We start from the raw sequence: 13,329 nt of genomic DNA, 5'->3' as shown, positions 1-13,329 counted from the left end.
TCACATGTGCAACCAGAGAAAAAAAAAATCGTAGACCACCTTTACTCCACACACAAAAATGCATACAAAACTCTCCCCCGCCCTCCATTTGCTAAATCTGACCATAATTCTATCCTCCTGATTCCTGCTTACAAGAAAAAACTAAAGCAGGAAGTACCAGTGACTCGCTCAATACGGAAGTGGTCAGATGACGCGGATGCTACACTACAGGACTGTTTCGCTAGCACAGACTGCAATATGTTCTGGGATTCATCCAATGGCATTGAGGAGTACATCACCTCAGTCATCGGCTTCATCAATAAGTGCATCGACGACGTCATCCCCACAGTGACTGTACATACATATTCCAACCAGAAGCCATGGATTACAGGCAACATCCGCATCTAGCTAATGGCTAGAGCTGCCGCTTTCAAGGAGCGGTAGACTAATCCGGACGCTTATAAGAAATCCCCCTATGCCCTCAGACGAATCATCAAACAAGCAAAGCGTCAATACAGGATTAAGATTGAATCCTACTACGCCGGCTCTGACGCTCGTCGGATGTGGCAGGTCTTGAAAACTATTACGGACTACAAAGGGAAACCCAGACGCGAGCTGCCCAGTGACGCGAGCCTACCAGATGAGCTAAATGACATTTATGCTCGCTTCAAGGCAAGCAACACTGTAGCATACACGAGAGCACCAGCTGTTCTGGATGACAGTGTGATAAGCCCTCGGTAGCCGACGTGAACAAAACCTTTAAACAGGTCAACATTCACAAAGCCGCTGGGCCAGACGGATTACCAGGATGTGTACTCAAAGCATGCACAGACCAACTGTCAAGTGAACCCACCAGGTACAACCCTAAATCTGTAAACATGGGCACCCTTATAGATATTATCCTGACCAACTTGCCCTCCAAATACACCTCTGCTGTTTTCAATCAGGATCTCAGCTATCACTGCCTCATTGCCTGCATCCATTATGGGTCCGCGGTCAAATTACCACCCCTCATCACTGTCAAACGCTCCCTAAAACACTTCTGCAAGCAGGCCTTTCTAATCGACCTGGCCCGGGTATCCTGGAAGGGTATTGACCTCATGCCTGGTTGTTCTTTAAGTAATTTCCTCACCATCTTAAATAAGCATGCCCCTTTAAAAAAATGTGGAACTAAGAACAGATATAGCCCTTGGTTCACTCCAGACCTGACTGCCCTCGACCAGCACAAAAACATCCTGTGGCGTACTGCACTAGCATCGAATAGTCCCCGGGATATGCAACTTTTCAGGGAAGTCAGGAACCAGTACACACAGTCAGTTAGGAAAGCAAAGGCTAGCTTTTTCAAACAGAAATTTGCATCCGGTAGCTCTAACTCCAAAAAGTTCTGGGACACTAAAGTCCATGGAGAATAAGAGCACCTCCTCCCAGCTGCCCACTGCACTGAGGCTAGGAAACACTGTCACCAGCGTTTTTTATTTATTTTTTTAAATCCACGATAATCGAGAATTTCAATAAGCATTTCTCTAACTCCTGGCCATGCTTTCCTCCTGGCTACCCCGGCCAACAGGGCCGCATCCCCAACAGCTACTTGCCCAAGCCTCCCCAGCTTCTCCTTCACCCAAATCCAGACAGCAGATGTTCTGAAAGAGCTGCAAAACCTGGACCCGTACAAATCAGCTGGGCTAGACAATCTGGACCGTCTCTTTCTAAAATTATCCGCCGCCATTGTTGCAACCCCTATTACTAGTCTGTTCAACCTCTTTCGTATTATCCGAGATTCCTAAAGATTGGAAAGCTGCCGCGGTCATCCCCCTCTTCAAAGGGGGAGACACTCTAGACCCAAACTGTTACAGACCTATATCCATCCTTCCTGCCCTGCCTTTCTAAAGTCTTTGAAAGCCAAGTTAACAAAACAGATCACTGACCATTTCGAATCCCACCGTACATTCTCCGCTGTGCAATCCAGTTTCCGAGCTGGTCACGGGTGCACCTCAGCCACGCTCAAGGTACTAAACGATATCATAACCACCATCGCTAAAAGACAGTACTGTGCAGCCACCTTCATCGACCTGGCCAAGGCTTTCGACTCTCAATCACCGTATTCTTATCGGCAGAGTCAACAGCCTTGGTTTCTCAAATGATTGCCTCGCCTGGTTCACCAACTACTTCTCAGAGTTCAGTGTGTCAAATCGGAGGGCCTGTTGTCCGGACCTCTGGCAGTCTCTATGGGGGTTACCACAGGGTTCAATTCTCAGGCCAACTCTTTTCTCTGTATATATCAATGATGTTGCTCTTGCTGAGGGTGATTCCTCGATCCACCTCTACGCAGACAACACCATTCTGTATACATCTGGTCCTTCTTTGGATGCTTAACAAACCAAGTCTTTCCGTGGCCTCCAACTACTCTTAAATGCTAGTAAAACTAAATGCATGCTCTTCAACCGATCGCTACCCACCCACCCAACTAGCATCACTACTCTGGACGGTTCTGACTTAGAATATGTGGACAACTATAAATACCTAGTTGTATGGCTAGACTGTTAACTCTCCTTTCAGACTCATGTTAAGCATCTCCAATCCAAAATGTAAATCTAGAATCGGCTTCCTAATTCTCAACAAAGCCTCCTTTCCTCATGCTGCCAAACATGCACTCGTAAACTGACTATCCTACCGATCCTTGACTTTGGCGATGTCATTTAGAAAATAGCCTCCAACACTCTACTCAGCAAATTGGATGCAGTCTATCACAGTGCCATCCGTTTTGTAACCAAAGCCCCATATACCACTGCAACCTGTATGCTCTCGTCGGCTGGCCCTCGCTACATATTCGTCTCCAGACCTTCTATAAGTCTTTGCTAGGTAAAGCTCTGCCTTATCTCAGCTCACTGGTCACCATAACTACACCCAGATGTAGCACGCGCTCCAGCAGGTATATCTCACTGGTCATCCCCAAAGCTAACACCCACTTTGGCTACCTTTCCTTCCAGTTCTCTGCTGCCAATGACTGGAATGAATTGTAAGAATCGCTGAAGTTGGAGACACATCTCCCTCACTAACTTTAAGCATCAGCTATCTGAACAGCTTACCGATCGCTGCAGCTGTACATAGCCCATCTGTGAATATCCCACCCAACTACCTACCTCATCCCCATATTGTTTTTTTACTTTATTGCCCTTTTGCACACCAGTATTTCTACTTGCACATCCTCATCTGCACATCTATCACTCCAGTGTTAATTGTTAAATTGTAATTACTTTGCATCTATGGCCTATTTATTGCCTTACCTCCTTACTCCATTTGCACACACTGTATATAGATTTTTCTATTGTGTTATTGACTGTACTTTTGTTTATCCTATGTGTATCTCTGTTCTTTTTGTCGCACTGCTTTGCTTTATCTTGGCCAGGTCGCAGTTGTAAATGAGAACTTGTTCTCAACTGGCCTACCTTGTTAAATAAAGGTGAAATAAAAAAAAAAGTGTCTTCACTGACATTTTCAACCTCTCCCTGACTGAGTCTGTAATACATGTTTCAAGCAGACCACAATAGTCCCTGTGCCCAAGAACACTAAGGTAACCTGCCTAAATGATTACCGACCCGTAGCACTCACGTCTGTAGCCATGAAATGCTTTGAAAGGCTGGTCATGGCTCACATCAACAGCATCCTCCCGGACACCCTAGACACACTCCAATTCGCATACCGCTCCAACAGATCCACAGATGATGCAATCTCAATTACACTCCACGCTGCCCTTTCTCACCTGGACAAAAGGAACACCTATGTGAGAATGCTGTTCATTGACTACAACTCGGCGTTCAACACCATAATGCCCACGAAGCTCATCACTAAGCTAAGGACTCCCTCTGCAACTGGATCCTGGACTTCCTGACGGGCCGCCCCCAGGTTGTAAGAGTAGGCAACAACACTTCTGCCACGCTGATCCTTAGCACTGCGGTCCCTCAGGGGTGAGTACTTACTCCCCTCCCCAGAGAACTGGCAGTGTGGTGCCAGGACAACAACCTCTCCCTCAATGTGGGCAAGACAAAGGAGCTGATCGTTGACTACAAGAAAAGGTGGGCCGAGCAGGCCCCCATTGACATCGATGGGGCTGTAGTGGAGCAGGTCGAGAGTTTCAAGTTTCAAAATCCTTTTCCCCCCTCAGGAGACTGAAAAGATTTGGCATGGGTCCCCAGATCCTCAAAAGGTTTTACAGCTGCACCATCGAGAGCATCCTGACTGGTTGCAACACTGCCTGGTATGGCAACTGCTCGGCATCTGACCGTAAGGCGCTACAGAGGGTAGTGCGTACGGCCCAGTACATCACTGGGGCCAAGCTTCCTGCCATCCAGGACTTATATAATAGGTGGTGTCAGAGGAAAGCCCATGAAATGGTCAGAGACTCCAGTCACCCAAGATATAGACTATTTTCTCTGCTACCGCACGGCAAGCGGTACCAGAGCGCCAAGTCTAGGACCAAAAGGCTCCTCAACAGCTTCTACCCCCCCCCCCCCAGCCATAAGACTGTTGAACAATTAATAATATCGCAACCAGACAATTTACATTGACCCTCCCTTTTGTACACTGCTGCTACTCGCTGTTTATTATCTATGCATAGTCACCCTCCCTCCACCTACATGTACAAATTACCTCAACTAACCTGTAACCCTGCACACTGACTCGGTACCGGTGCCCCCTGTATATAGCCTTGTTATTCTTATTGTGTTCATTTTTATTGTTACTTTTTATTTTAGTCTACTTGGTACATATTTTCTTAACTCTTCTTGAACTGCACTGTTGGTTAAGGGCTTGTAAGTAAGAATTTCACGGTAAAGTCTACATTTGTATTCGGTGCATGTGACAGTTTTTTATATTTTTTATTTGAAATGATTTTGTTGAGCTTCACAATCAACGTGAGATACTTTCGGATGATTTGGACATAATATGTGAAAAATGGACTCCCGTGACTTGAATGGCATTTGTGGCACGAACAAATGCTAAAATAGTGTTAGCATGTGGAAACATTAGCAAAGAAACAAAGCATGGATTGATGTCATACCTTGTCCAGAGACTTCTTACAGGCTAAGGAAACCAATGTAATTGTGCAATTTGGGTGAACTATCCCTTAACCATTAGTGGGGAAGAAAATGCTAATCTGAGCCAAGATTAGCGTCTAGGGGCAACTTCACACGAGTGAGTGACACGAGGGCCAGAGCAGCGTGAGGGGTGGGTGGTTTCTGAGTGGCAGGTTGTTAAAGCACATCTGATTACCTGCTCTGCTTTGTGTGTTAGGGAAATGGATGATGGGTGTATGCAATTGGGGGGGGAACAGCATCCCATCAATCAAATCCTATAAGATGTGTGTGAGGGTTTTGGTGGAAAACTCCAAATTGGCTGCTTACCCTTGTCAGCAGTGTTGATACGCAGAGTGCCCCCAAACCCTCTTCTGAGTTTTATTAATTGATTTGTTTTAGCTCTTCAAACATCAGCATACATTGGTGTATACATGGTTACTTGAACTCTGTGAAGCATTTATTTGGGCTGCAATTTCTGAGGCTGGTAACTAATGAACGTGTCCTCTGCAGCAGAGGTAACTCTGGGTCTTCCTTTCCTGTGGCGGTCCTCATGAGAGCCAGTTTCATCATAGCACTTGATGGTTTTTGCGACTGAACTTGAAGAAACTTTCAAAGTTCTTGAAATGTTCCGGATTGACTGACCTTCATGTCTTAAAGTAATGATGGACTGTCATTTTTCTTTGCTCATTTGAGCTGTTCTTGCCATAAATGGACTTGGTCTTTTACCAAATAGGGCTATCTTCTGTATACCACCCCTACCTTGTCACAACACAACTGGCTCAAATGCATTAAGAAGGAAAGAAATCTCACAAGTTGTAAAAGTGAGTGATTCTCCTCATTACCTTTTGGGAGGCATTTATCATACCCTTATAGCCATCATCATGTACCGCTGGACGTATGATCACTAATCATAGGCAGGTGACAATCCCCTAAGGCTTGAATTCTTCAACTTGGGTGGTCCATTTTGAGTCTAATTTCTGTGCCGTTGTGAGCAGATGAGACTGATGGTGATTATAAGTCCACTACCATCACAGGCCTCATAGCGGAGCCATAAACTGCACTTACATGCCCTGCTGATGGCCAACTTTCTAGAGTCATGTTGTTCAGAGAAGAGCCGTGTTTACTAATGGCGTTGGCCAGACCACCAGGCTAAAAACAGCAATTAGCCCTGCTAGGCTGCTAGGACATCAATCTCTGTTAGACCACCATGCTCGATAATAAAGCCTTGTTTGCTCTGTCTGCCCACCGCGGTATCGTTGCAGGTGTTTGCAGGCTACGACTTCACGGCGAGGAGCAGTCACGAGGTCTCTCTGAGGGCGGGGGAACCAATCAGAGTCCTGGAACCCCACGACAAGAGGGGTAGCCGTGACTGGAGCCTGGTGGAGGTGCGGGAACAGAGGGGGTATGTGCCCTCCAACTACCTGGCAGTGGTGCCTACATCTACGTCGCCCACCACCCCCTACCACTAGGGTTGCCCCGGGCAACCAGCCAGTCCGTGCTAGACGCCACTCAACCATCGCTGCCCACGCACCTCTGCTCAGCAGGAGAAGCACTCTCACTGAAGCCTACATCTACAGGAGGGAGAGAAAGAGATGGGTGTGTGTGTGATGGATTGGATGACAGGTATGTGTGAAGTGGTGCACCAGGCATTTGCATGTGGAGTGCTCCAAGCCCTCGACTGCAGCACTTCTTAGAAGCATGTAAGTGGGAGGCCGCTTCCATCACCAGGAACCAGGGGTGAAATGCTGCTTTCTCCTACAGAGAATGACTGGCAAGCAGGTAGCAATGCCTCAGCACAACATCATGGATGAAGGAGAGCAGGCAGTCTGTGGCAAGGGAATTGGTTCTTGTGAATATTTTACTTACCTGACAAAGCTTCTCCACTGAGCGGATCTCTCTCTCCCTCTCTCTCTCTCTCTCTCTCTCAACTGGTGCTGGCTGTTAAACTGATGGACATATGTACAAACCCCTGACTCCGTTTATGTGATGTACCACTTGCACCGTCAACGGTGAATCTGCCACTGACATTGACAGCAATGCAATTTATGCTCAGGCAAAATAGTTTTATGATTTCTAAGAAGAAATGAGGTCGGCATACTAAAACATTAATGCTAGATTGCATGATCAAATAAGAAGAGGGGGAGAGTGGATAATAGAAGTCCTGTTCAAATGGATAAAGCGTAGCTAGTTTGATTCTAGATGTCAAATGGCAGCAAACATCTGTTATTAAAGCAATTGCATCATTCGGTTGTTATGGCTTTAATAGCAAAGTACTTGGCGTGCTAGCGGCGCCTTCTCATTGGTCCAAATGTCAGAGCAGAGTGAGAAGACAAGACGTTACATGCTGCTGCTGCTGTATCTGGGCTGTCTAGACGGAGGCAGAACTCTGTGTCTTCTCTGAGCTGGCCACAAGGGGGCGTACCTCACCAACTCTCACCGAACAGATGGCTTTTGTCGGCTTTAGCTTTATCATTTTATTATTACCTCAGTCAGTATTGATGTTAAGCTTCTGGTGGATGTTGCACAATCTAAACATGTTCATATCTTAACAGTGTTGTCATATATAATTAATTTGACTGTCACTATCTGCTTCATAATATTATCTAATGAGAATGTGTTTGCTCAGTAAGTCTACTGTCAGGGATAATCCTATGCCATGTTTTTATTTTATTTATTCTATTTATTTACCCCTAGCAGGGCTGCACATCAGGCTTTCATGTGTTCTGATGAAATGAGCCATGGAAGATGAAATGACTCAGTATAGCCAAAAACCGTTTGAAAGGGAGCACAGCTCTGCTCTGTTGGTGCAGCCGTGTCATTGTTATGCTGATTGCTGCAGAATAGTCTGTGTGGCCTGGATAATACACAATTCAAGCTGGGTATACAGCTTTTCAGATATTCACCTCCATTTTACCATGTTGGCTCAGAACAGGATTTGTATGCGGCTCTAAGATGGTGCAGTTTCTGAATTTTAGATGTATTTTTAAGGAAAGGCCACATAGATGGTGACCCATTTTTGAGAAAGCTATTATAACATAGCTTTCACTAAGAGAGCACCAGAATGGAGGGTAATCAAGTGTAAACGGACGTCAGGGCTTTTAGGGTTGCACTTAACCAAACAATGCTACTGTGAGGCGTGTGCTGTCCTCCATATGACATCTAAACGTATGTGTGGCGTATTCCGCATTTGTGGTTGTCACCTTGATGCTAAGGACGGGTTGTCAACAGGGATTTGATGCAGTGACTCCCTGCAGCTACCGCTATCCCTAGCATGACAGAACCCTACGTAGCTCTAAAAATACACTCTCTCATTCAATGGTTCTATAAATAGACTACTGTCGTTATAGGATCCCCTGTTGGACCCTTGGCCTCCCCCTGCTGGCTACTGTGGAAACAAGTTGTTTTTCCCTTCCTTCCTCCTCTGGGTGGTAAATCCCATAACAGCGACTGTTATACTACCTCCCTGCATGGCTCCAGGGCCGCTCTTGGCTTAAAATCTATAGGGGAGTATACAGACAACAATTAAGTTGGTTGTTGTTTCTGTCTTTGAGAATTGGGCTCCTGACTATGAGGGTAATCCAGTGCTTTGCAGGCAGGGCTGAGATGAGGCGTCCATGTTTCTGTCAGCCTCAGGCTCCAGTCAGTGTGGATCAGCTGCTCCACTGTAACACTGTCTGCTTATCTGGCTACAGCCTCAGATTTACGTGCTGGGCTGAAATTATTGTCCATTTTTAGAGGGTCACTGTGGCAGTCAAGGGAAAGAGCATCTGCATCTGGGTGCCGGGGGATATTTTTCCTGAGTCTCTCCCTCCGCCACCTCCCCTGACTTGTGAGGAAGTGTTGAAGCGCAGTGTGTAATGGGGGCTGATCCGTCAAAGCCGCACTGGGCTGGCCACAGAAATAGCAGCAGTGGGCTTGTCCTGGTTGTTTTAAGCCAGGGCTGTATTTGGTAACCATTTGGCACCGCCCCTGATGCCTTAGCTTGGCTTCTTTAAGGCCCTGTCAGCAGGCTCTTTAAGGCCCTGTCTCTGGCAAAACCAATTTAGTTTTAACAATGGTTCATCCCCTCTGCTGCTGGACTAGAATGGGACATTTTCCCATGGCTTGTAGCTAATGACTGGGGGTTTAGAAGATAGTGGTGAGACTGAGGCGTGGATGGTGCAGGGTACGGCAAGGCAGGGATGCGTGTGACACTCTGCAGCCATGCAGCAAAATTCTCCTGAGGCTCCAGTTGGGGAGCTGGGGAGAGAGCCACTGACATGGCCCAATCGCCATGTGTGTCAGTGAGAGCGTGTGAATGAGCCACGGCAGTCAAGCTTAACAGATCTCCTTGTCGTCAGGAGGATTGACTTGGCTGTTCCTAATTCCAGGACATCGGCTGTTTTTCTGCTTTCTCCTTCATGCTTCCAGCCCTTCTTTGAATAAGACATACAGATATACAGTGCATTCGGAAAGTATTCAGACCCCTTGACTTTTTCCACATTTTATTACATTACAGCCTTATTCTAAAATGGATTGCATTTTTGCGTGTAGATTGATGGGGGGGGGGGGGGGGAAACAAAATGAATAATTTCAGAATAAGGCTTTAATGCAACAATGTGGGAAAAGACAAGGAGTCTGAATACTTTCCGAATGCGCTGACACTGACATGAGATACAACTCTCGTTTCCCTTCAACTGGATATCATTCCATTCATAGTTTTCCCACACACTGACTTGAAACTGAATTCTATACACCCTTTCCATTTGAAGGAAGTTATGTGGCCTGCAATAGACTAGCGTCCTGTCCGGGGAGTGTATTTGTACCTCAAGCTGCCTCACGCTCCAGAAACAGGAGATAGAACGGCCAATAGGACAGGAGCCTGTCTCGAACAGGGCTACTTATGTGGCCTTCATAAAGGAATTGCTTTGATGTTCTATAACTGGATACTTTTAATTGGCCAAACATTATTTGTAACCAAAGAGTATTCTAGGATTGTTTACATGTTGATCTCAACTGTGCTGTATAGGGCAGTGCCCTTTCCCTTGGTGTAAATCACATTGGCCCCTTAGTACAAAATAGACTGGACGGTCCTTTGAGGCCCATTCCTTTTGGGTCCTGGGGCCCATTCAGACTGAGGGAGGAGCATGGGTGGGGGTGAGGGCAAGGAATGATTGGGGTAGAGCGAGAGGCTGCGTTGGGGCCTCTGTGGATTCTAGCTGGAGGGGGACTGCGTTGATCATAGACTGTTCTAACGCAGAGTTCGTAGACACTCCGCTGGAACCTACAGTCTCGGGACAATCCCCCTCCCTTCTTAATTTTCCTGAAATTATGCCATTGCTTCGTCTTTTTTTCTCTCGTTCACTATACGCGAAATGTGGCGTCGAGACGCTCCGCTTTTCTTTTGTTTCTGTTTGAACCCTTTGACGTACAGTCATGGGCTGGCTACTGGCTCGCATGGTGGGCTGGCTACTGGCTCGCATGGTGGGCTGGCTACTGGCTCGCATGGTGGGCGGGCGGCCGCTCAAGGTCTGCTTTGTTTTTCAGTAGAGAGGACAGGGCACCACCTCTCCCAGCCCAATTATGTGACGACCCTGACTGTGTTTTGAAACAGGCAACCGTGCGGTCCATACGTAAGCGCCGCCCTCTCTCTTGTAAACAGTGCTGGCCTCGAATGTCAGGGATGTCAACCGTGATCACGAGGGCGCAGGACTTGGAGCTTGCTATAGTTTAGTGGGCGTGAAACGCAGAGCCATGAGGGGGAAGAAGGGAGGGAAGGGGGTGTTTATGTTCGACGTGAAAGAGGAGCTCATCCCCCCCCCACCATCTGGCACTGGGACAGACTATGTGCCATGCCCCCTTCTGGCAAACCGATAAGGCACTTTATAACACTTACATGACACTTAGCTTATAGGTTGTCGCACATTATAACACGAGGAGTGCAAACTTCTTTCAGCTGGACTGAATTTCTAAGTTTAGCCGCTGCTGTGTCAAGCTATTGAATGTATTTTTATTGAAATAGATGTGGTACTAATATTTTCATCTCGCTCTTTAAACTGTCAATCATCTCATGTACTCTTGTTGCTGTATTGTACAGTGTGGACTGCAGCTACCGCCGAATGGAGTGCTATGTTGCTAGTGTAGGAACTAACTGTTAAGTTTTGCAGTTGTACTTGTGGTGTTATTTTGCAAATGTGTTTAACATTAAACATGTATTAAACCCCCCCCCCCCCATGTGAGATGTGATTCTGTGTCTTGCCCTGTTTTTAGTCACTTGCATTATTCTGCCCGTGTACGGTAACATTTTTCTTGAGGTGGGAATGACGAGAAACCTGTGCATTGCTCTGTATGGGGGGGGGACATACAGGGAAGATAAGACGCAGGGAATGGATTTTCTTGTATGACACATTGGATCCTTCGAACATACATCTGGGAAGCCTGAGCTCAGCCAATAGGGCGTGCTCTGAATACCAATGTGATATCTGTAGTAGATATCCTATAAGTAGGGAGGGCCCTGTGTTTTGGACTATCATGTCACATGACCTAGATTTGAACCTTTTTTTCATTTGAACCTTTTCCAGAAATGAGAATTACACCAAAAATGAAAGCAATTGTCTGAGTATTGTGCAGGACCATCTGACATAAAAAGAAAAGTGGACAGTTTGAAAAAGCTTTTCAATAAATGTTAAAAACAAGGTCATCTGACATGATTCTCCTAAACACAGGGCCCTACCAAAAGACCTATAGCATGTCCACACTGTGGAAACAGCCTCTGTATTTGGCACCTGCGATCAAGGCCACGTGAAGTTGGCTCGTGTTCTCCCTCATGCTCCAGCCCTGGGTCTGATACCGTGTCAATAATGCAGTGGAAGACGCCCCTTCGCTCACGCCTCACGTGGCAGGTAAATCTTTGACCTTCCTCTGCTCGATTCACCCCAATCCAACAGTTCCTTAAAGCTGTCATTTACGGATCTTCTCTCTGCCTCTGTGGCCGTAAAAGGAATGTGGTAATATGTCTTTGGGGAGAGGGCACCGTTATGGCCATTTAATAAAGATTCTGTCATTAGTGTTCACATAGGGCGCTGCCCTCTATTCACTGTTGCACTAGCTAGCTACTTCTCCTCAATCTCATCACCGTCATGTCACAACACATACAATGACCCTTTAATTGGTTAGCAACCTTTAAATGCAGCTTGTGTGAATAACTGTGGCACTGTACACAATCTCTATGGACACATACTGCACATTAGCGTGTCTGAATAGGATTTGGAGGCGGACTTCAAAGTTAAACCATTGTAGTTATGAAGTTGGTAGTGTGGCTTATTGACTAAATTCATTTTGAGGTAATGGTGATTTGTTGGAAGCTTTGGAAGAAAGTTTGGTTTGGTGGTCTTTACATTGCCTTGCAAAAATCATTCACCCCTTGACGTTTTTCCTATTTTGTTGCATTACAACCTGTAATTTAAATTGATATTTATTTGGATTTCATGTAATGGACATACACAAAATAGTCCAAATTGGTGAAGTGAAATGAAAAAGTAACTTGTTTAAAAAAGAAATGTAAGACTGAAAAGTGGTGGGTTCATATGGATTCACATCCTTTGCTATGAAGCCCCTAAATAAGATCTGGTGCAACCAATTACCTTCAGAAGTCACATAATTAGCTAGATTGCACACAGGTGGACTTTATTTAAGTGTCACGTGATCTGCCCCATGATCTCAGTGTATCTATACGCCTGTTCTGAAAGGCCCCAGAGTCTGCAACACCGCTAAGCAAGGGGCACCACCAAGCAAGTGGCACTATGAAGACCAAGAAGCTCTCAAAACAGATCAGGGACAAAGTTGTAGAGAAGTACAGATCAGGGTTGGGTTATAAAAAAATATCAGAAACTTTGACCATCCCACGGAGCACCATTAAATCCATTATTAAAAAATTGAAAGAATATGGCACCACAACAAACCTGCCAAGATAGGGCCGCCCACCAAAACTTACAGACCAGGCAAGGAGGAAATTAATCAGAGAGGCAACAAAGAGACCAAAGATAACCCTGAAGGAGCTGCAAAGTTCCACAGTAGAGATTGGAGTATCTGTCCGTAGGACCACTTTAAGCCGTACACTCCAAAGAGCTGGACTTTACGGAAGAGTGGCCAGAAAAAAGCCATTGCTTAAAGAAAAAAATAAACAAACACGTTTGGTGTTCGCCAAAAGGCATGTGGAAGACTCCCCAAACATATGAAGAAGGTACTCTGGTCAGATGAGATGTAGGTTTTTGTCCATCAAGGAAAATGCTATGTCTGG

At 46.0% G+C, this 13,329-nt stretch overlaps 1 protein-coding gene across 2 annotated transcripts in view; it reads left to right on the top strand.

Moving 5' to 3' along the window:
- LOC106604931 (rho guanine nucleotide exchange factor 37) overlaps positions 1–11,255 on the top strand; it is a 36,160-nt gene extending 24,905 nt beyond the window's left edge. For both annotated transcript variants that reach the window (XM_014200074.3, XM_014200075.3), the window contains exon 14: positions 6,314–11,255. In XM_014200074.3, coding sequence (XP_014055549.1) covers positions 6,314–6,520 — 207 coding nt within the window. In that variant the 3' untranslated portion in view covers positions 6,521–11,255. The remainder of the gene's footprint in view (positions 1–6,313) is intronic.
- The last annotated feature ends 2,074 nt before the right edge of the window (positions 11,256–13,329 follow it).

Source organism: Salmo salar, chromosome 05 (assembly GCF_965601325.2).
Source record: "Salmo salar chromosome 05, fSalSal1, whole genome shotgun sequence".
Classification (NCBI taxonomy): Eukaryota; Metazoa; Chordata; class Actinopteri; order Salmoniformes; family Salmonidae; genus Salmo; species Salmo salar.
This window is presented reverse-complemented; position numbering and strand designations above follow the sequence as displayed.